Genomic DNA, 24,750 nt, shown 5'->3' with positions numbered 1-24,750 from the left:
TTTATATGTACAGGCACAAACTTAGAAAGAATTGTTGTAATTTAAGCAGGAATACAATACATCTCACCCTAGTGAGGAAGACATTGTGCCTCTGTTCAGCTGATGGTCAACTTTCAGGCTGCTGCCTCCCCATTTTATGGTTCATTATCTTTTATGGTTTACTATCTTGGACTGGGGGACGTAGGTGGCGCTGTGGGTTAAACTACAGAGCCTAGGACTTGCCGATCAGAAGGTCGGCGGTTCAAATCCCTGTCACGGGGTGAGCTCCCGTTGCTCGGTCCCTGCTTCAAAAGCATGTCAAAGTGCAAGTAGAGAAATAGGTACCGCTCCAGCGGGAAGGTAAACGGCATTTCCGTGCGCTGCTCTGGTTCGCCAGAAGCGGCTTAGTCATGCTGGCCACATGACCCAGAAGCTGTACGCCGGCTCCCTTGGCCAATAAAGCGAGATGAGCGCCGCAACCCCAGAGTTGGTCACGACTGGACCTAATGGTCAGGGGTCCCTTTACCTTTACTTTATCTTGGACTGGACAGTCCTCAAATAAAGGACACCTTCAAACAGAGGACTCACAACCCTTCAAAATGGAGGACTAACATACCACAGGATTAAGCTAACATATATTTCCATATAATGTCCATGTTTTTAGCCTTTAAACGTGTCACTATAATTTTTCACCAAAAGGCCCTCCTATATAATATTTTGAGGGAGTTAACACAAGGTATATGCCTACAATTTTTGAGACTACACTTCAGATTTGAAATCCTACTGACACTGTTCTAGAGTGGTTAAAAATATAAAGATTTATGTTATATGGTGCAGAGATCCCATAAACCAACAAGAAAGACATACTTTATTCTATTTTGCGATTTATGTTACCTAGAGCACTTATAACTTTCCTCCTGGCAATGAGATAGGCATTTTTTAGGAGACATATGCTCTTTTAAAAATGAGAATGACTAATATTCTGAGCCGCACAAACCAAAACCTTTTTGCTTTCCAGTGATAAACAAAGATATGGTTTGTTGCCATTCTGTTGTAACAGGAGTTAATGAGCTCAACTGGGGGTGGGGGGGGGACCTCTGGCCGTGCAATGAATGTGATTAGCCCAGAAGCTGCAGAGTGGAATTGAAGAAAACTCTGGTCAAGTGACTGGCTCATGATGGAGACAGGCCTGAATGCCCGTCTTGAGAGCAGAAATGCTTTTCTGTGTGAGAAGCAGAAATGCTGACAAGGCCTCAAATGAGCTAAGACAAAGCGCCATTGTAAAAAAAGGTACAGTGGTGCCCCGCAAGACGAACGCCTCGCAAGACGGAAAACCCTCTAGACGAAAGGGTTTTCCGTTTTGGAGGCGCTTCGCAAAACGAATTTCCCTATGGGCTTGCTTCGCAAGACGAAAGCCCATAGGGAAATCTCCGGGGACCTCTTTTAAATGCTAGCGGTGGGGAGCAAAGCCTTTTCCCCCCCTCTGGCCTTCAGAAGAGGTCCAGGAAGGCTGGCGGAGGCCGAAAGGCTTTGCTCCCCAGCGCCAGCATTTTAAAAGCAGTCCGGGATAGCAGGGAAGCGCTTCGTGCTATCCCGGAGGGCTTTTGAAGGCAGGAGAGTCTCTGCCAGCAGCGGCATCACTGCCGCTGCTGGCGGAGAGATCCGCGAAGCCTGGGTGCGCTGCGCGCAGGCTTCTGCATGCCGGCAAGTCTCCGCCAGCAGCGGCATCGCTGCCGCTGCTGGCGGAGAGATCCGCGAAGCCTGGGCGCGCTGCGCGCAGGCTTCTGCATGCCGGCAAGTCTCCGCCAGCAGCGGCAGCGCTGCCGCTGCTGGCGGAGAGATCCGCGAAGCCTGGACGCGCTGCGCGCAGGCTTCGACATGCCGGCAAGTCTCCGCCAGCAGCGGCAGCGCTGCCGCTGCTGGCGGAAAGGTCCGGGAAGCCTGGGCCGGACAGCTTTTGAAGGCAGGCGGGGGGAGCAAAGACTTTCGCCCCCGCCAGCCTTCAGAAGAGGTCCAGGACCTCTTCTGAAGGCTGGCGGGGGGCAAAAGTCTTTTTCCCCCCTGCCTGCCTTCCCAGGGGCTTTTAAATCGCCCCGACAGCGGAGAAGTCCTCCGCTGTCCCAGGGTTTTTTAAAATGCCGCCCGCCAGCATTTTAAGATCGCCCCGGACAGCGGAGAAGTCCTCCGCTGTCCCAGGGTTTTTTAAAATGCTGGGGGTGGGAAGAAAAGCCCTTGTCCCCCCCCCCCAGCCTTCAGAGGCGGTCCGGGGACAGACTGTCCCCGGACCTGGTCTGAAGTCGGTTTCCCTAGGAACGCATTAATTGATTTTCAATGCATTCCTATGGGAAACCGTGCATCGCAAGATGAAAAACTCGCAAGAAGAAAAAACTTGCGGAACGAATTAATTTCGTCTTGCGAGGCACCACTGTACAAGTCTCCATGTAGCTTAGCAGAGCTGGGTGACCATCATGCATTCCCCCTGTAACCCGATAAGGCTTGGTATCATGTTAGCCCCCAAAACAATGGGGAACTGCTTCTGCAGGTGTCTGTCCTGTGATTGACCAATATATTATTGTTTCAACATTTTTAATGTTTCCTATCCTGGGCTCCTTTGGGAAGAAGGGGACAGTAGAAATGAAATACTGCTGGGAAGTTTTTGCCTCTGCACATGAGTCTGAGAATGTTCTGAACAGTTCCCATTGAGTTCATGAAACAGTGTACCTTGACCTGTTCTTAATGCATTGTTGGCCACATCTATGGACTGCGATTGTTATGTTTTTTCAAGTCATGCAATATCAATCATTAGTTATAATTTAATTAGGAGGTTTCATGCCTGTCTAGTTCTGTGCTCCCTTTCCCAGCCTTTAATCTATTGGTGATTAATGCCTATATGTAACCCTTGCTCTGTACTTGTGTTAACCAATCAGAAACAAGTTGCTTTGTGTTTGTATCAACCAATCAGCAACGCGCGCACCTATGGCAATGTTGTAATATTCAATAAAAGAGTCTTCTCGGGGCTTGCTCCAGAGATGCCTCCCAGATGACACTTGCTACTCGTCTGTCATGATTCCAACCCAACAAAATACAGTGGTACTTCGGGTTACAGATGCTTCAGGTTACAGATGCTTCAGGTTACAGACTCCGCTAACCCAGAAATAGTACCTCAGGTTAAGAACTTTGCTTCGGGATGAGAACAGAAATTGTGCAGCGGCAGGCCGCATTAGCTAAAGTGCTACCTCAGGTTAAGAACAGTTTCAGGTTAAGAACGGACCTCTGGAATGAATTAAGTTCTTAACCCGAGGTACCACTGTAAACAAATACTATCAATCCTCCTGAACCTGTTGAAGATGCCATGATGGGAACAGCTAACATTGTTGTCGAACAACAACTCCCACCATTCCTAATCATTCACTGGGCTGGGTGGGGACGATGTGAACCAGAACCCAACAACATCAGGGAGGGCACCATGTTGACTAGACCCTTTCTTACCTCGTGGTCGGAGAAGAGCCGGACACCTTCTAGCTGGTGGAAGACTGGATAGTGGGTGCTATCGATCTGATCTCGACGGTAAACATCTCCCACAACCAGAAAGGCATCGAGTCCCGAGTGCATCAAGTCCCACTGGTGGGCAGATGTGTGGGCTCTTAGGATGTGGGTACGATTTAGGTAGTAGTTATCTCCTTTCTTCCTGCTAGGGTGGTCTTTTGGAATGAGCAGCCTGTCAAAATTCTGCTCAACGGTGACCACCGGAGGCATATCATCATACACAGAGAAGAGTGGCGTCCCAAAGCGACCAATATATTGCTTGTAGAAGTGGTCTTTCACACGCTCTTTCATCAGCCACAAAGGGTGATGCCTTTGGTTGTGCAAGTTTTCCCCCACCTTGGAAAGAATCTTCTTTGTGACGTTGGTGTAGTCATCTGGGAGATAAGATTTGCCAAGAACTTCCACTGTGTCTGTTACGGAGGTGCTGACAGTGAAACCTGAAGATATTCGCCGGCACCATGCAGGACTGAAACTGGAAGGTCTTCTTCCCAGAAGTCCCCATGATGGAACCATTCTGCCACAGCCGAGTATTTGCATGGATGCAGCCATTGCAGGGTTCTTTATATGCTGGAGGAAGTAGAAAATCAAATGCAAATAATGATTTCTGATTGCAGTACACACACAACCTTTGATATGAAATACAGTGGTACCTCTGGTTGCGAATGGGATCCATTCCAGAGGCCTATTCGCAACCTGAAAAAAATGCAACCCGCGTCTGCACACGCGCGGGTTGCGATTCGCTGCTTCTGCGCACGCACATGACATCATTTTGCACATCTGCACATGCACGAGCGGTGAAACCCAGAAGTAACCTGTTCCGGTACTTCCAGATTGTCACGGGATGCAACCTGAAAACGCTCAACCAGAAGAAAAAGTAACATGAGGCATGACTGTATATGAGTTTTAGTCTACTCAGTCACAAAGAAAAGCTGATGAAATTATTCCATCACAGTTCTATAATGTAAGAAAATTATGAATGCTTTGGAAGTGCAGCAAAAACTAGCAGTGGTCCAGAGACAAAGTGGTGGGAACCCTGTTGTTGTTGTCGTTGTTAGACAAGTGGGTTGGGAAAGAGTCTTCCCAGGACTTTGGGGAGAAGAGGCTACCAGATATGTTAAATAGCACTGTTCTAAATGGACCAAGAAATATGTTCATTTTAACTTCCCAATTAAAGCAAGCCAAAGCAAAACACTTACCTTGATAAACAGCTCCACTTTGGAACATCAGAAGATGTGTGCCTCTCAAATAGTGTTGATAAACAAGATATGCCCAATAGACGTTGACTGATTGTATTCCAGATACAGTCTTTGAAAATGCGGCCAATAATTCTCATACACGAGAAGCAATTCAAGGATAATTTATGTGGATTCTTCTGTCTCTCTGCAGGAGATTGCCAGCCAATTACTATGGGAAGGAGAAAGAGGTAAATAGCGTGAATGTTGAGTAACAAAGACCATGATCAAAAACATTTGTAATTTCTTCACAAAGCTTTCCCATAATGGCTGATTGGGATGCAAAGCTGCAGTAAAAACTGAGTCATCCCATTTGTACTCTCTACTGCCTACTTCACCAAACTGTATAATGAACAAAAAGCCACAAGCTCACACCTTGTCTACCCACCCTACACAAAACTCAGACTGAGAGCCAGGGAGCTAATCTGAAGTCTGCCTCACTCAACCTCTTGCCCTCTTCTGCTGACCAGATGGTGGGTGAGGAACATTCCAGGAACTCACCTGCCCGTGCAGGAGAAGGCAAATGCTACAACTAGTTGCTAGAAGATTACAAATGGCGGCAGCAGAAGACTATCCGGCTCCACGGATTCCCTCATGAAGAGGATTATAAGTGAATCAGGCCTCAAATATGGCAAATTTGCAGGATTAGATAGGCCAGGTGTCAAGGGGGAGGCATCTAGGGCCAGTGCTAATGTTAGGCAGTGTGAGGCCATCGCCTCAGAAGACGAACGGATTGGAGCAGTAGCTCCTGGCTGTTCCTCCTGACTTCCTACCCCTGCCAGCCATTTCCCTCTGCTGCCATACATCCTGTCCTGCCCCCAGTAATCTGGGTCTCTGTCTTAGGTGCAATGGAGGAGGCTATTCCATCACTGGTGTTCAAAGGAGATTCACCTGCAAGTCTACCACTCAGCATCACAGTGTCCTTTACCCCAGGCAGCAAAATGTCTTGAGAGAGCCCTAGATGCATCACTGGGCATCCACAACCTCCTGGTCCAAGTCAGATGGATTCCTTGGGTTTTGCACCAAGATTCTTTTTCTCAATTAACTATAACTACTACTATAAATGGTAAGCGTCTCCCAAATTCCTATGTTTCATTAGCACTCTTTCTTGGAAATCATTGCTGATGGGCTCCAGATGGACTATTAAATATACAATTTTTTTGTAAACTGACAGGTTGGGCCCAAATCCCTTAAAGCCGTTCATTTCTCCCTTCTGTCCAAAAAATACTTAATGGACAGAAAATCCCTAACAACCCTGAAATGCTGTGGAACATATGAGGAAAGTAAGGCTGCCTTCTTTTAGTGATCTGACAAACTTCTGTTGCGCAAGAGAAGTTCTACCAGTGTAACATATGCTAAAAACAAAATACCGGTAATAGACATATGGTAAGATTACCAAGATTGGGCATTTACCAAGCTGTTTAGCAACTCAACTAGGAACTTTTTTTCCCCCAGCATGCAAACTTGTCTGAGCATAAGGCTGTAAATGCTATAGTTGATGATATACTTTGCTTAAATCATCTCTGGTTAAAATGGGACATAAATTAGGAAAAGGTAACATACAATTCACAGGCTATGCGCAGCCCAGAGACACCAGAACTTTTTTTTATGGTGGTTCTAAGAAAGGTGCTAATGTGCATTAACTATTACCATTAGTTATTTCTGGGAAGAAGAGGCTAATTCGAATTATCTACCTTATTTACTAAAATGTAATGTGCACCTTTTTGGCCAAATTATGTCGTGAAAATGAGAGTGTGCATTAGATTTGATGGCGCATTTACATTCGCCAGCAAATACTTTTCTGGTTTAAATGTTTTGAAAATTGAGGTACGCATTAGATTTGAAGGCTCATTAGAGTCACATAAATACGGTTCTTCAGTTTTCCAGGACTGCCCCCATCCTCTGAACCATGCCAAAGGAGCATGGGCTAGCTATTGTAAGCAAAAATTGAGGTGCTCAAGTAAACTGGTACACTTGGGAGCAGAAGCTGTGCAGAATACAAAACTATCAATCAATCAAAATTTATTATACAGTCACAGAAAGGTTAAAAACAAGGCAGAATACCAATAACGCTGTGTTTCTGACAGAAATTCAAATAAAATACATATATAGAAACAGTAGGGAAAAGCCAAACCACACCTGAACTGGCAAAATCCTTTTATGAATCTTTGCAGGAGAAAACAGAAATGTGACAGTTAATTTCCTTTACTGTGTTGTTTGTCTCAATCAATAAAAAAAGGGCCAAATACCACTCAAATGTCTCTCCTGGGTATTTTGATAAAGTAGGAGTGAATAATCAATTTTGTTCATCTCTATAAAATATACATTTAAAAAACCATTTTTTCCCTATCCATTCATCCCCACAGGACAGATCTTTATTATAAGGAATACCCCCACCCCTGCAAGGAGTCATCTAGTCCTAGAAAAAAGCCACCAGCTGGCATTTGGGAACAGTCAAGTTATTGGCATGACCCTCAACAAACCAAGACAAAGTGCAAAGCAAGTTTTACAATCAGCACCCACAAAATATTGTTTGGGGGGGGGGCAGATATCAGACTTGTTGAATCTACTTTGTTTTTTACTAAGATTCCAAGATCTACCAACCAGAGCCAGGAACCAAAGCGAAATATTTAGAATCAAAAGAATAAGTACGTTTTGCATCTAGGAATTCATAGACTGTTTTATAAAAAATGATGCAGAATAGCTGGACTCCTTCAATTTATTAAAACTTTCCAGTAAAATTGACATGGTCCTGATGGGTGGTTCAAGAGGTAGCAAGAGGTTTTGGAACAGTTTGCTAATTTGGACAAATGGAACAGACTTATTAAGAAAACTATGTTTAGGCATAAGATGAAACGAGGTCTTAGTTATCCTCCTTTGTTGACCTATCAGCTTGTCATTTAAAACAGTTGTTATATAAGGGGTCTTTCAGTTCCATGGCTGCAAGCAGATATTTACTATAATTGTTGTTGTTTATTTATACCCCACCCATCTGACTGGGTTTCCCCAGCCACTCTAATCCATCAGGCCAACATGCCGTTCCATAAATTGAACATAACAGAGCTTCTGACCATAGGAAATCCCTTTTCTAAAATCCCTTTTCTATGGAAGGTTGGACTAAATAGGCCAAAAAGACTGCCACCTTTAGAGTCACTGTGAGTTCCAAATCTGGAATATAAGGAAATCAAGCAGCTTGATAAATTCCTTCACTTCCCAGGTTGGGAGAAGATTCAGGCCACTCTAGGCTGACAGATTTATTTAAGGATGGTAACCCTTTAAGACTGCAATAGATCACCCACATCTTGAGAGCCTTTCACCCATCTTGGCTTCAAGTATTGCGGATCCAGCACTCTACACAGAAGCGAGGCATATGTCAGACGAGCATTAAGAGTGGTATGAATAATCATGTATTCAGTCTGGCTATAATATGAAAGTGATGGTCTCTATTGTTTATAATGAGCTTACTGTAGAGATGGTTGGCACTCCCATGAGTGCTAAAATGGTATGAGAGTTAGCTTTAGGATGGGAATTCCTGCTGATGCTTGGGATGCAATGTGGCAGAATCCACCATACAAGTTCATTTCAGCTCATATTCAAGAAGCTACATTCAAAGCGATTCACAGATGGCATTGGACGCCACTTCAATCACATGTAATAAATTTGGCTATCTCAGTGGAACACTGGTGAGGCTGTGGTGGAAAAGGTGGTCTTTATCATTTATGCTGGGGGCTGCAAATTAGTAAAACCTTTCTGAGAGGTTGCTTTTGCAAAAGCTTTGATCATCACTGGGCAAATACACCCCTCGACACAGCTCTCGCACCCTTAAACTGGATAACCCTGCAATAGTACCTCTCTTTACTGCTTGACCAGAAGTGGCTAGCCATTGGATAACATCCAATTTTACTCTGAATGGCTGGTTAGATAAAAATTGGGGCATGGCTCTTTCTGAATGTTTGGCATATCCGTATGAAGTGCAAAAGAAAAATGCCAGAACAGGCAAATCTGAAAGTGTTTTGCGTTCTTTCTTGACCTATGCTAATATGGGTGGAGCCTTTTTACATACTGCTTTGTGGAGAGGGTATTTGCAAGTTTAAGAGAACAAAGCAAAGCCAAAAGTGTTAATAATCATTTTCTTTACTGTACAAGAATAACATGACCTTTTTTTGCAAATTTCCTTCTGTGGCACCAAATTTGTTACAAGGGATTATATTTGTTTCTTTGTTTGTTTGTTTGCACTGTTATTATCAAAACTGAACAAAAATAATTATTTAAAACAACTTTCCAGATCAGCGTTTGGAGATAGGCAAAAGAAACACTTTGATATAAACTGTGTTTGTGAAACAGAGATACAGTATTTTACAACTACCCACATTTTCACATGTACTGGAAAATGCAACACATTATTTTAATCTAAGTAGTCCTTTGCATTACACACACACTTAGGCTGCAGTTCCGCGGAGCCTCTTCTGTTTGGGAAAAAATCTGCAAATCTCCCCAGATATGCCAAAATGATGTATTCGCTTAATATCCCTGGGCACAAAGTAGGATAATGTGGTTGTGAAGAATGAGCAGGGAAGGGGAGGGGGGAGGAGTTGGGGGAGGGGTCTATGTACTCGGTACCAATAGTTCTGTAAGCATTTCTACAGTCACAAGTTTGCAAAGAATACACAAGTTATGTGGAATTTGCAATTTCTAACGGTGTCTCAGAATGTTGCAGGCTGACTAGTTGCCTGCCTTCCACAAGCAGTATATTAATCATGACAGCATCACTGGCAACACTGTGGAAACTTTAATATGAAACAAGAAAACTGGGAGCCATATTCCTTAATAAGATAATGAGCCATCACATCTTTCTAAGTAAAGCTTTTTAAATACACAATAAATAATATGTATTTTTGTGTGTGTGTAAGTGAGAGAGAGCGAGAGAGAATAGAAAGCAGCAATATTCATAGAAATCATAGAATTGTAGAGTTGGAAGCGACCATGAGGGTCATCAAGTCCAAACCCACTGCAATAGCCACAGATTTGCTGAGTCCCCTTAGGAAGACTGCTGTTTCTCAGCTTTAGTTCCTTGTCTATGAAGCGTGAGCAATAATGGCTTACCTCACTGAATTATTATTCAGAAAGATCAGGAAAGCATCTTACAACTAAGAAGATTATGCTATAATGATAACCATCATACTCCAGATGGTTAGGGACGCGGGTGGCGCTGTGGTCTAAACCACTGAGCCTTGGGCTTGCTGATTGGAAGGTCAACGGTTCGAATCCCCGCGACGCGGTGAGCTCCCGTTGCTTGGTCCCTGCTCCTGCCAACCTAGCAGTTCGAAAGCACGTCAAAGTGCAAGTATATAAATAGGTACCACATGACCTGGAAAAACTGTGTGTGGACAAACGCCAGCTCCCTCAGCCAGTAAAGCGAGAGTCGTTCGCGACTGGACATAACTGTCAGGGGTCCTTTACCTTTACTGTGTAAAATTTCTAGATACTAATATTGTTCTTTGTTTTAATGAAACCTCCATGTTCAGAGGCAATACACCTGTGTGTACCAGATACCAGGAGCAGTCAGCAGGAGACGGTCCCCAACACTGCATTCTGCGGTCATGTTTCAGCCCTGCCCAGGGCTGCAACTGAGGTCTCCTCAACTGTGGAGCAAGGGGACCTTCCAGCAGACCTCCATACCGATAATGACCCTGAGGACCCATCAGCTTTGGATATCCTTGGCCCAGGACTGGAGGTCCCCATGCCAGTTGCCTTTGTCTCAGACAACTCCCCATCCTTCACCTTCCCCAGGGCAGAGGAGGTGGGGAGCCAGGCAAGAACGTTGGTGCTGCTAAAGTGCCCAGCTAACTGCACATGAGGCTATTTGGGATGAGGGAGAAACCCTTGCTCAGATCAGGTCCTGATGGACAGCTAGAAAAGGGTACCTGCCTCCCTGCCTTGGGGAAACAAGACACCTGCATGTGAATTTCCAGGAGCATCTCGTTGACTTCTCTTGGTTCTGATCCAATCAGGCAGCTCTTGTGGGTTTGTGGTTGCTGTTTGCTCAACCCCAGCACAAAATGGGTGTTTATACTGGGAAAACTGCAAGCCGTGTCGGTTAACGTTACAGTATGTACATTTCCACAACCAATCCAGAAAGGGGAGAGGACGTGCAAGTTTCCAAACAGATTTTGGCTTCGCAATCGAATGAAATTGACAGCTTTCAGGTCAGGAGGGGCAGGCGCCATGTAAGGTGTGTGCAGAGCTGCTGGTGCGCCTGCTTTTGTTTCAGCCACACAGTACCTTCCGGCTGTACTTAGCAAACGTACATTCAGTTGTGCAAAAGGAAAAAAGAAGGAAAAAAGGAGTCATCTCGAGTTCGAACTGCACCATTTATCTGTCACGGGTTCTTACAAAGCGTTTAAAAGAAAAGGTTAGAGTGCTTCGGAAGAAGGAACAGTATTTTGCAGCCTAGAGGCACACTGCTTCTACCAGTTGGCAAGAGAAGGGCTGAAATATTAATAAGCAAGCCATTTGTCAAGGAAATTATGCAAGGAAGCCTGGCCATTGTACAAACCAGCAAGCAACTTAAGACACAAGAAAGCCAGACATGATAATCCAGGGGCTTTTCTATAATGGGCTCCTGAACTCCTCTGCCTTTAGAAAGAAAGAGCTGGCAGGGAAATTTAAAAAGGGTGGGGGATTTGTACAACAACAAATCAATGCATTTTACAATAAACTCTTGTTCACACCAATATTAACCGTTGTTATTTGGGCCTCGATTTGACCCATATCAAAAAAGGGGGTTTCGACAGATTCAGACTAGGTGCAATGTCTTTGCAATCGATGTTGCATGCGCATCAATGAACATGACTTGAAATGTGATCCCCCATGCCAGACTACATTTAATAATTAAAAGCCCGCAAAACACTTAAGAGAACTGTTATATGATGGGCAGAAATGCGGACCTTTAAAAACAGTTGAATGTTCTTTTAAAAATAGTAAGATTTATGCATAATGCACAGGTGTGCCTGCTTTTGTCTAGCAATAGGCATCACTTAAGTATATAGACATTCTAATGGCCCTGCACTGAGAAACTGAATTACTGACAAAGCAAATTTGCAAATGCGGAAGTAGCAGTGTTTCTGAAAGAGATACACTCCACATACCGCATTTCAAAAAACGGGGGCATTTCTGAATCTTTAGATTTAGCATACATTGCCAGGGGAGAGCAGTTGCAGCTATGGTCTGTTTGAAATTAACACCTTCCTTCCGTTTTGAATGATCCTCACCAATCGCGCATAAACTCGCTCATATAATGAATATTAACAAATACAGAAAGTAGTACTTAGGCCGCTGTATTATGCATGGGTCTTTGATTATTAATAGCCCCTTTCTGCTTACTTAGCACTTTTTTTCCTACTGGGCTTCTCAAAGTTCTGTACAGCTGCTATTTAATGATGCCTCCCAACAGCCCTGTAATATAATAAATAGATTGTTTAAAACAATTAACAGTTGAACCCAATTCACATTTCTGCACACTGCAATGCATATGTGTGATGAGTAACTGATTGAAGGTGCTGCTTCTTTGGGGAAGGAAGGAAGGAAGGAAGGAAGGAAGGAAGGAAGGAAGGAAGGAAGGGTGGTGGGAAAGGAAGCTCCGTAGACAAGTAGAGAACTTCAGTTGGAGATCCCAAATGCCCAATGTGTTTCATTTTATACCTGCTGCAGTGGCACTGTTCGAATGTACAAACATTTAACTCAAATTATATATGGACTCAGGGACGCGGGTGGTGATGTGGGTTAAACCACAGAGCCTAGGACTTGCCGATCAGAAGGTCGGCTGTTCGAATCCCCGCGACGGGGTGAGCTCCCGTTGCTCAGTCCCTGCTCCTGCCAACCTAGCAGTTTGAAAGACTCTCAAACTGCAAGTACATAAATAGGTACCAGCAGGAAGGTAAACGGCGTTTCCGTGCGCTGCTCTGGTTCACCAGAAGCGGCTTAGTCATGCTGGCCACATGACCCGGAAGTTGTACGCCGGCTCCCTCAGCCAATAAAGCGAGATGAGCGCCACAACCCCAGAGTCGGTCACGACTGGACCTAATGGTCAGGGGTCCCTTTATCTTTACTTTATGTATGGACTCACTATTTTTGTGTGATTGCAAATGCTGAGTGATATCCCATTAAGATACACTCACAGTAAACCACTGAAAGCAACTCTGAGCATGACTAACATTAAATATCCCCTGCTATGTGTAATCTGAATGCCACACGCACACAGAGAGGTTCAGAAATGACAGAAAGTGGGCTTCTTGAAGATAAACGCACATATAATTCCTAACTTTCACATCAGGTAGGCTAGTGGTACCAAGATCTGAAGCACATCACTGATTTCAAAATGGAGGTGCATCATCACCAATGAATCACAGGAAGGCTAATGGATGGGTCGTAGAATCGCTGATGTGATACTAAGCTGAGAAGTTTGGAATGTGTTATTTAAGCCAGAAGGTGTCTGTATATGAATATAGTCAGTCCAGGCCCTAATGTTCTTCTGAAAGTAGCTATGTTGACAGCCTGCGAACGCTGCTGTGTTATTTGTAGAGCTCAACAGGTAAATTGCACGACTGCTTTATCACTATCACTATTGCAAGCTGTTTTGTGGGAATAACCTTGCAAACTGATGTACAACGCTTCTTTTTTATCCTTTGCATGGGAGTAAATCTGAGCCATTGGATTTGCAAAATGGGGCTTGCCATCGGCATTTGTTTAGCTGGATCTTCAGGATTTAAAAAAATTAAATTAAAAAATTGTGCTGTATCTTTATCGGTTACACAGCACAGAAAATCTGCCCAGCAGGTGACTTTGGAGTGCATTTCCACCTTCCTGACTGTGAGCTGCCCAAAAAAGGCCAAAGTGACCCCTGGCACTGCAGACAAAGTCTGGGAGGCCATCCAAATTATGGCAGCCTGGCTCCAGATGTCCATGAGCATTGACACTGCCCAGAATGTCTGTAGCGCTACGTGATACCGGAGCTATCATCCTCTATTTCTGAGCTAGGGGAGTTGCAGAAGCTCTTTTGTGCAATTCTGCATCTTGTAGCTAGCATATAGGAGAGCAGGGAGATGGTAGAGTTTTGAGATGCTCTTCAACTGACACACACAACCTTAAAAAAAAACTACAGGGTGAGTGGGCAGCAGAATCCTCTCTATAGTGTACAAGTGAATTTCAACAAAGTGTGATCTGACGCAATCTGACCAGCAGAAGTAATTCTGCGCACCATGACACAACTTTTAGATTTGTGGTAGTCTGCAAAGGCAAGGAGGATACTGGAGAACTACCCTGGTGATTCACCAGCAAAACTCTTCAGGTGTATGTTAAGTTGTGGGTGAACATATCGCAGCGATTCTTCAAACAGCTCTTGTTTATTCACATGCCAGAACAGAACTGAACTGAACTGAAGGGTTCAGCCAGCCTGCTTATATAGAGCTCCAGTACAACACAACTGTAACAACTTTCTGTAACTAGCCAATCACTGAACGTCACTTTCAATTCCTTATTTGCATATGTGGACCTGAGTGAAAACTATCTATAGTATCCCCCTACTGGCCCAGGGTAAGAACTTCAGTACATAACAGAGTAGATCACCCTTAACTGGATTCTCCCTGCCTTCTTTTTAGCCACCTCCCTGATTTGCCATGTAAGAAGCACCAAGGGTCTTGAAGCAGGAACTGCAAGCTACGCACGGGTGTGTTATTCCCTATGCCACAGTACTCCTAAAGCGGAAGGAGATATTGGCTTAATCCAGCAGTTCTCAACCTGTGGGTCTCCAGATGTTGTTGGACTACAACTCCCATCATCCCTGAGCTCTGGCCTTGCTAGCTAGGGGTGATAGGAGTTGTGGTTCAACAACATCTGGGGACCCACAGGTTGAGAAAGGCTGGTCCCTCCTCTGCTTACAGCAGTACCCATATAATATGCAGAATTCTACACATCCATACCATCTCCTTCAAGTACAACTCATGGCTGACCCTCAAAGAATCCTAGGAAATGTAGTTTACCCTCACAGAGCTGCAACTCCCAGCACCCTGAACTACAGTTCCCAAGATCTTTGAGGGAAGAAGTCATGTACAAGCTGGAGCCATTTCGTGCAGGGGTTCCATTCCCGGCCCCCCACATGCATTGGCAGAGTGCATATGAGCACACCACCCCCCACCTTTCTGCCTTCTTTCAGGACCAAAAAGACTTGCATGTCAGTGATCGCCTGACATCAAATGGAGAAGAGCTAATAAAATTCAAGGCCAATCTGTTTCCCATTCACAGTTTCAGCAGTCCTCTCTCAATTATGGCATGGAAAGGATAAAACAATAAATAAAACTGATTAAGCTATTATATAAAATCTAACCACTACTCTCAAGCCTACTGGAGAGTTATGGGGTGCGGGGTTGCAGCTTTTTTTCCTGTTCCAAATGCTAAACACATATTAATTGGATTGGATAAAAACAGGATCAGAAAAATCAGGTATGAAGGGGAGAGAGATAAACAATGAGCTTCATGAATGAGTGGGGATTCAAACCATGGTTTCCTGGGTCATAGTCCAACACTCTAACCATGACGCCACACTGGATTTTACCAACCAGATTAGGGGTTTTTTCTGTTGGGACCAATGGGAAGGAAAATAAGTAGGCCAGCCCGATGGCTGGTGTACTCCCCACCCCTCCACCGAATCCAGGGTGTATGTGTCAGGGTAATGGGTGGGGCTCTCCCAAGAGACTAAAACCTCTCCTGATAAGATACGTGCATGACTCCTTTTTGTTGTCACCATCAGACCACTGACAGAGGAGAAAGAGCTGTCATGGATGTTTCCGCAGCTGCAGTGAGGTAGACACACTGGGTGGACCTCCTGCTCTGCACATGAAGATGGGAGAGCTACAAAATCCTACAGCATCTGAGATGCTCTCCCAGGAACCACAGAACTGTGTCTTAAATGGCTTGTTGTTGTTGTTTAGTCGTTTAGTCGTGTCCGACTCTTCATGACCCCATGGACCAGAGAACGCCAGGCACTCCTGTCTTCCACTGCCTCCCGCAGTTTGGTCAAACTCATGCTGGTAGCTTAGAAGACACTATCCAACCATCTCGTCCTCTGTCATCCCCTTCTCCTTGTGCCCTCCATCTTTCCCAACATCAGGGTCTTTTCCAGGGAGTCTTCTCTTCTCATGAGGTGGCCAAAGTACTGGAGCCCCAGCTTCATGATCTGTCCTTCCAGTGAGCACTCAGGGCTGATTTCCTTCAGAATGGACTCTCAAGAGTCTCCTCCAGCACCATAATTCAAAAGCATCAATTCTTCGGCGATCAGCCTTCTTTATGGTCCAGCTCTCACTTCCATACATCACTACTGGGAAAACCATAGCTTTTACTATACGGACCTTTGTTGACTACTACTGAGTTATTGTTTGTCCGATATAGAGACATGAAAACTTGGAAAACCCAACCACAAAAAAATGGGAAAACGCTGAAAAATGCTCTTGAGATATAGATCTGTTTTTTGTTTTTCTTTTGGAATGAGTGAAATGCTTTTTAAGACAAGGCTTTACTCACTTAAAATGCGTAGCATGAAGATCTTTATGTAAGACTACCTATAGCCTTCAAGAATTATAATTCCTGCATATGCTGAAGACCAGACTTTGCCAACCTGCTTTCCTCCAGATGTTGTGTTTTTTTATTGTAAACCATCCTGCAGTCCTTGGATGAAGGGTGATATAGAAATTTAATAAGGTAAGATATAACAACAACAACAACAACAACAACAACAACAACAACAACAGACACATTTAGGAGCTCAAATAGCAAACCACCTGAACATAAACACTACAAGGTTCTGTCTATGGGTTTATGATAAAAGTGGGCACAAATCTATGAAATCTTATGCCCCAATTCATTTCTTAGTCTTTAAGGAGCTTTGGGATTCTTTGCTGCAGTGTCACCTTGATATTCAAGTGACTTTGGGGAGAAATCTAACCTTGCCAAGTTTTGTCAGGTTTGAGGTGAATAGCTATTACGTCTTGCATAGTTTCTACCTAAATTAACACCCTGGCAAAATTCAGTCCAGGATCTTACATCGGTACCTCTCCTATTTCAGGGCTGCAGCAAAGCCAGTGCCGAGTCAGCTGTACAGAAGGTAATGGTTTCCTTGTAGAAGATGCTTTAGTGCATAAGTTTATTCAAGCTTTGGTGCAGGAAGGCATAATATTTGATCAATAACTGCTCAGTCCTCAAGGCAAACACAGCAGGATCAGTACAAATGGGAGGAAATGGAAGCCAGGAGCCAGAGCTACACAGCCAAGTTGTCTTTCCAAACCCTACAATTCCAAATTTTGGAAGGGAGCAGCTTGCAGAACAGAAACAGTCGCACAGGAAGATGCGTATTTAACCCTTCTCCCAGCTGCTGCTGCTCCCTCCCCACTGAACCACAATTCCAGGCACTTCGAGATGGCTTGTCTAATGAAGATTCATTTTGATTTATTACCAGTGAGGTTAGATGATGGTACATCAAAGCAAGTGTTAGCCTGCACTTTCTGGTGCATATCCGCACCACTTTTCTCAATGCGAAAAAGCAAAAGTAGATTTGCTGCACCAAACCTCTGAATCAACTACAGTAAGGCTACAACTTGGGCACATGCAACTTGTGCGCATTCAGCTACACACATGTGGCAAAAAAAAAAAAATCAGAATGGGATGTAAAGGGGGCAGGGTTCTTGGGGAAAATGACTTTGGCAATCTCATCCGCCACTGAACCCATTGTGAATGAATGAATGAATGAATCGGCCATAGCAACAAAGGAACATTGCGACATACACAGAACAAAATAAAAAGTTGATTATATAAAACACAGTTTAGGGTCCTGAATCAGCAGTCAGTTAGTGGACCTTATTCTGAGTGCCCCAGCTAAAAACCTTGCAACCTTTGCTGTCATCTGCTCCTCTTGATCCGCCAGGACAAAAGACACTGTGGCAGTGGTTGGGCGACCGATTGTGTCTTGACTATACGCGATTTTGGCTTTCGGTGCAGTGGCGTAGCATGGGGGGTGCAGGGGGGGCCAGCCGCACCGGGCGCAACATCTGGGGGTTAGGGTTAGGGGGCGCAAATCCACGGGTTAGGGGGCGCAAATTACTTGCCTTGCCCCAGGTGCTGACAACCCACGCTACGCCACTGTTTCGGTGTGATCCCCGGAACGTAACTACTGTATAATTGTGCAACCTAAATTTTCTGGTATGTGATTGACTCCCATTCAAAAATAGCAACTATCTAGAAGCGCCTTGGGTTTCTGTCACATACAAGGGTCTTTTCTATAGAAACACACACACACTTTTTTTTTTTGTTCTGTTACGACATTTATTATTACTTCACCAAAATACTAACTTTATAAAATAGATAAAGTGAAGGTAAAAGAACTCAATAAAGAGAATTTAAAGCCCTTGGGTAGCTTACATAGATACAGTAATTGCTCATCTTAGCATTAATGGTATCTAAGTCAATCATATTTTACTCTTCCATTCTCTATATGGGGAGATCACAAGCAGAGATGTTAGGTTAAGGACAATAACAGAGACGCCAAAGTGGAACACAACGCAACTGCTTTTGGAGGATATTCTATTATAGAACAGTTTATATATGTACTAATGCGATGCCAAATTATATAAAAAATTACCTGGTTTGACTATGCCTCGTATTCATTTCATTTGGTGGGTGACCTTCTCTGCTACTGCAATTTTCCACACATTTTCAAACAAAGCACATATAAGAGAGGAGCACACAGGGCAGATATGACTTTTCCACCATTGAAAAAAGCACATCTAGTACTGCACTCTGAGAAAGGGCTGACACCTGCAGAGTTCATTGGTGGAACCTGCAGAGCCCTTTTCAAAGTATTTTTAACCAACTATAGGCTAATATTTTTTTAAAAAAATCAGTTATTGCAATGCTGAAGACATATTTAGGCTATCGGTGAGATGAGCAAATTAATATAAAGCCAGAGACATTTTTTCCAACAATGTTTGGGAAGAAGACTCACAATCACTTGGATCCTGCTCCTAAACTAAGCTACAGTGGTACCTCGCAAGACGAATGCCTCGCAAGACAAAAAACTCGCTAGACGAAAGGGTTTTTTGTTTTTTGAGCTGCTTCACAATACGATTTTCCCTATGGGCTTGCTTCACAAGACGGAAACGTCTTGCAAGTTTGTTTCCTTTTTCTTAACACCGTTAATACAGTTGCGACTTGACTTCGAGGAGCAACTCATAGAACGCGGTGTGGTAGCCTTTTTTGAGGTTTTTAAAGACTTTGGTTATTTTTGAAGCTTTTCCAAAACTTTGCCGACACCGTGTCTCAAAGCAATCCTGCACGATAAATTAGATTGAGTGTGGCTGACTGACCAAATTCATCTCAGTGAGCTTCACTGCTAAGGAAGGAGCTGAACCCAGTTCTTCTAGGCCCACAACCTGCACTCGCTTTACTACCCTGCATACTCAAAGGCACTCTGCTCTTTGTTATTAAGCCACACATTCCATGACCGAGTCTCAACACTGGATGTTCCCGTGTCTGAGCCCTGGCAACACCTAGCTCAGGGGTCTGCAACCTGCGGCTCGGGAGCCGCATGTGGCTCTTTTACACCTTTGCCACGGCTCCAGAGCAGATACTAGCGAGGGGAGGAGGTGAATTGTGCGCCCCGAAACTCCCCACTGTGGCAGGCGCTGTACTGGCTGTGACGTCGCATGGGGGCGGTGCGTGCATTAGTCACGCACTGTCCCGACGTCACCTTCCCGGTTTTGCGTCTCCCAGTTTTTTTTCTTCGGAAAAAGGGTCCAAGTGGCTCTTTCTATCTTAAAGGTTGCAGACCCCTGACCTAGCTCAAATTGAACCCAGCAGTAGGATCACCCAAAAGTGTCCAAATGGAGAGATGGTTGTTGTTTATATCAACGCCATAAAATCTGAAGTGCTTTCGCAGGAGTCAACTCTGATTAAAATTTGGTTAGAATCAACATATTCAATTTGAATTTAACGAATTCATCAATTGATGTCTTCAGACCTACATATTAGCAGCTGAATTGCAGCTGACCCTGTATATCTTAAGAGCTGGAATTTATTAAAAATTATTAACTTAGCACTGTACAGCAGCCCAGTTACATAGCCAATGTTGCATCACTCTCATTTAAAATGCTTTATTCTCTCCCTGGATCCAAAAGATGTAGCGAGTAGGTTAAAAACTGTATGAGAAGCATTAGGGGAAGATTTTATTTCCTACATAAGCTATCAAGAGATAGTCCCAGAATGAGAGTTAAGTTAATGTTCCATGGATGCGGCTGAATGTTTTCGCTTGGCTGAAAAATGTCAAACTGTGGCAGAGAATATGAAACAGCAGCGGAAGGGGACAAAACCTTAACTAAAACTTATTGGGCTGTTGAAATCTTAATTCTCTTTTCTCAATTGCACATTCCACGCATACAGACTCCTTCCGAAGCTGAGGATATTGTTGGCTCCGAACAGATCATTTAGGCTGCAGTCCTAGGCTGCAGTTCCATACATGGGAGAGCCAGTGTGGTGTAGTGGTTAAGAGCGGTAGTCTCGTAATCTGGGGAACCGGGTTCGGGTCTCCGCTCCTCCACCTGCAGCTGCTGGGTGACCTTGGGCTAGTCACACTTCTCTGAAGTCTCTCAGCCTCACTCACCTCACAGAGTGTTTGTTGTGGGGGAGGAAGGGAAAGGAGAATGTTAGCCGCTTTGAGACTCCTGAAGGGGAGTGAAAGGCGGGATATCAAATCCAAACTCTTCTTCTTCTTCTTCTTCCTAATTCCACTGACCTGGGGGGCATCCTGACTGAATTCAGCAGAACCTGCTTCCAAGTAGACACAGGGAGGATTGTGCTGTTAGACTTCCATATAAAAACTGTTGGATGTACCATGGCCTGTGCATTATAGCAGCCAGGGACTGTTGAATTTTGTCCCTATGTGGATCACTGTTACTGTGTCATATTGCTCCTCCCTAAGCCATATGTTCAGTATTAGAGACTTAAAGGAAAGCTCAGAGAACTGCATTCCCACAGCAATTCTCTCAACCTTCCTAGGACCTACACTACAGTGTTGCCTACAATCACCCAATTTTATTATAATATTTATAATTCTTTCATTTTTTCAATTAATATTCTGCCCTTCATCCAAGGATCACAGGACAAATAAACACACACACACACCATAGTAACAAGCAAAAGCAATACCCCCTGCCAAGAATTTGCATCTTGGCGAAAACCTGTTGTATAAAGCCTAAATCAGGCACCCCAACCCCCTCAAAACCTGAGTTCCCTCAACAGAAGAACATTTATTAAGTTTCTCATTTCAGTGGCTTTAAGATTCATAGCTCTACAAGGGTGGCAGTTCATTCGCAATGCCAGGGTCAGCCTTTGAAAAGTTATCAGCTATAATAACTAACATCTGCTTAAGACTGTGAGACTAAAATTTGCATATGCAGAAAATTTAAGTTTAACCAACATATTACGGCTCCTTGCCAAGCACACCTACAGCACACAAAAGTCTGAGGCTACGATCTCACACATACATGGGAGCAAGTCCCTCTGAACTTACTTCTGAGTAGATATGCATAGCACTGCATGGTTGAGCAAAAGTGGTGTGATCCAAAAAGATTTGCCATATGAGATATAGGATACTATTTTTTCTCTTTTCAGCCCCTAGACAGGTAATCAATCAGTACAGTAATAAGCACACAAATAATGGCTCTTGAAAACGATGGTGTGCATTTTCTGCATGACTTGCTATCAGCGCCCTCATTTATGTGTTTAAATCTATACAAACTCAAACACCACCTACTATACATGCCAACACGTTGTCACAAATACATGTTAGGTGGAATGTAAACCCTGACTCACGCAGAAAGGAACACTCATCACAGTAGGGTCCCCCAACACCATCTAGAGGGTGTCAGCAGACAATACAGGCAAGTGAGAAATTGAAGGGGGAGGAAGAAGGGGGACAGGAACATAGGCAAACAGATTTGTTTCTGCAATGCCTTCCACAAAAGAAATCACAGCACATATACTGTTCCAACACTTTGTTTGGGCTGCATTTTCCCAGTATGTATTTTTTTTTTTTATTCACAGCAAATTATCTAGGTGAAAGCAACCCCCACTTTTACCTGTAAATTATTTCTTTTTTTTATAATCATGTTTATTAAAATTTCCAATAATAACAGAATAAGAAAAATAGAGAAGATAAAGAAAAGATAGAAAAAGAGAAACAAATTTAGACCCTTCTTTTCATAGCCTTCTTTCTGGGACTCCCCCCTTCCCCTCCCGACTGTATTCCCCTTTCCCTAAGTTGGTTCCACAAGCTCTCATTCCCAATTTAAACCTAATACATTTTACTCATAAGCCAATTTATAATTTACACAATCTTAACAACATTCCTCATCTTAAAATAAAACAAAATTTTTCCCCCAAGATCAGTTCTCATTTCCTTCCACGAGTTCCCCCTTTCTAAAAAAGAAAAAAGTAAAAACAAAAACATATAAGATCAAAGTTATAAAAAATGTAAGGTAGAAAATATAGGAAAGTTCAAAAAGTTGATTACATAGCCTTTGGATTCTAAGATTCCCCCTCCCTTCCCCGGTTTAGATTCCCCATGTCCATCTGTCTGTATGTTGTCGGCCTGGAGGTCTTAAGTCCACAGCCAAAATTTAGCTCCATCCATCTTGCCGGTTTTCTTTAGATTTGGTTATTTTGGTAATGTTTAACTTCAAAAATCCAGTCTACTAGAGGCCTTTGGTTTTCCTACCTGTAAATTATTTCAAGCCTTCCTCTACTAAATGCACTGGAACACATCTCACATTCATTCCATCAAGCTGCAACACAGGGAGGGAGAGGTGGGGATCAGCTCCCCTGGTTCTACTCCATTTTGCTCTTCCTCTTCCTTACCTGCTTCCATTGAAGTTAGTCAGTGTAAGAGCTCTGCAGTTCTAAGAACTGGAGTTTCCTTGTTTGCTCCATCCCTCCCCACCCGCTTTTCCTTTTGTGTCGTCCCGTTTAGATTGTTAGTTGGATGCTGTCTTTGTTGATATTATAGAAGCTACTCTTGGAGTCTTCCTGGATGAAGGGCAGAGTTAAAAAAAAAAGTGTCACAATGAAACATGACTAATGAGGAATCAACAGAGTCGCACTCTTCCACTGTAGGTTATACACCAAGGATACAAAGGCAAGGAATGATCTGGCAACCTGTAAGCAGGTGCATAGCTTGTTTGAATGGAGTTGCCCTATGACTTAGAAAAATCAGGTTCACAGCTTGGAGATGTTTCCAGGTCCAGCACATTTTCTGCCAGCTACATAGTGGTCTTGAGTTAAGGAGTGGCTTTTACCAGCTTTGACTGCTTCCTTCCCAAGAGAAGTCTGATATGGCCTTGAAAATTCAAATCCACAGTTACATCTGCATATAGGTACAGAGTAAAGCTACTTGATTGGCAACCGCTGACAATAATGTAATACCGATTAACAATCTGTTTCTGGACTCAATTCAAAGTGCTGGCATTGAATGAGCAACCCACAGGTCTCTATATTATTGGCTTGCCCAACTTCCGTCAGGCCCAGCCAGCATTGCTACTGGTCAAGAATTATGGGAGTTGTAGTCCAACATCTAAAGGTCTACAAGTTCCTTACCCCTGCTCTAAAACCTTAAATGGTTCAGGATCAGAACCTCTTTTTCCCCAAGAAAAGCCCACCTCCTTCCATATGAACCTGAGCAGGTGCTGATGTCCCTCCACCATTAGAACAAAAGACAGTGGGCACAAGAGACAGGACTTTTCTGATGTGGGGCCAAGGTTATGGAATGGCCTTCTGAGAAAGGTCTGCCCACATCTATCTCTGCTCACCTTTAGCTGTAGGCAACCAAAACATATTTATTTTATCAGAGACTGTATGCTAATCATGACTTCCCAGGTGCGCTCCTCAATATCTCATATTTGTTGTGATGGCATGGATCCTGGTTTTGTATTTTTATATTTGCTTAATTTGTTTTAGTGCTGGTCTCCTGCACCCCTACACACCTAAAATCCACAGAACGTCTATTCATTAGCTTCCTCAAAAGGCAAACTGTCAGTATGCATTCCAGATACCTGCAATGTGATTTTGGAAGTACATCTTCAGACTGAAAAGTCTACATGTCCGCATAAAACCAAGAGATAGCTTTGAAAAGGGATGAAGCAGACGACAAGACTGTATGCCCGGAATCTTTCATCTTAACTGCAGCATCAGCAATGCCAACATACAAAAAAAAATTCACACCATTGCTTTTTACGTTAAGAATACCTCTTGCTGCACAAATTCCAAGTTTAAACTGCCCAAGATGCTACCATTCTACTGATAGGATGTTTACTTTGCCCTTGTAATGATAACAAAGAAAAAATGGATGCCTTATATTAGACGGAAACTGGAAAATGAAGAAAAATGCATGTGTATTAAAATGCAATAAAATAATTATTACATGTGAAGTAGAATTTACCCAAAATTCCCACTCACGTAATATGGCGGGTTATGAGCATTACCTCAACTCTGAGTCGAAGACACTGTTGGCTAGAGATTCCAGTGATCTACGGTAGTGTATACCACTTGCAGATTTTCCTAAGCAGATTTTTTTACCCGGTGTTGTAATTCTGATTCCACCTTTAGTCTTTATACATTTCCTTTGAGGTCAGCCTTCCTTGCTTATGTACCACAGAGTATCATTCACTGATGTACATGCTTTGTAGGGGTAGCAACATTCGCTTACTATATGAAAATTCAGGACTTCACTAAGTATAAGTTCCTATTTCCTTGTCCAAGTGTGCACATTAATGGGTATGGTGCTCTCGTTCAACAGGTGCACAAATCGTGTTAATGTTGAAAACTGTTTTTCAACAAATCCTTAGAAGCACAGTACTGCTCATGTTAGCACAAGAGTTCTCATCAATGTAGGTAGTACAGT

At 43.6% G+C, this 24,750-nt stretch overlaps 1 protein-coding gene across 4 annotated transcripts in view; it reads right to left on the bottom strand.

Annotated features, from left to right (window-relative positions):
* Positions 1-24,750, bottom strand: part of FARS2 (phenylalanyl-tRNA synthetase 2, mitochondrial) — a 200,766-nt gene that overhangs the window by 154,289 nt on the left and 21,727 nt on the right. For 3 of the 4 annotated variants that reach the window (XM_082234531.1, XM_082234530.1, XM_082234532.1), the window contains 2 exons: positions 4,722-4,929; positions 3,469-4,092 (listed from right to left, as the gene is read on the bottom strand). In XM_082234531.1, coding sequence (XP_082090657.1) covers positions 3,469-4,074 — 606 coding nt within the window. In that variant the 5' untranslated portion in view covers positions 4,075-4,092; positions 4,722-4,929. The remainder of the gene's footprint in view (positions 1-3,468; positions 4,093-4,721; positions 4,930-24,750) is intronic. The other variant, XM_082234533.1, reaches the window with a different exon arrangement.

The sequence above is a fragment of the Podarcis vaucheri genome (genome assembly GCF_965113315.1).
Source record: "Podarcis vaucheri genome assembly, chromosome: 8".
Lineage (NCBI taxonomy): Eukaryota > Metazoa > Chordata > Lepidosauria > Squamata > Lacertidae > Podarcis > Podarcis vaucheri.
Note: the sequence above shows the minus strand (reverse complement) of the source record. Positions and strands in the feature narration are given on the sequence as shown.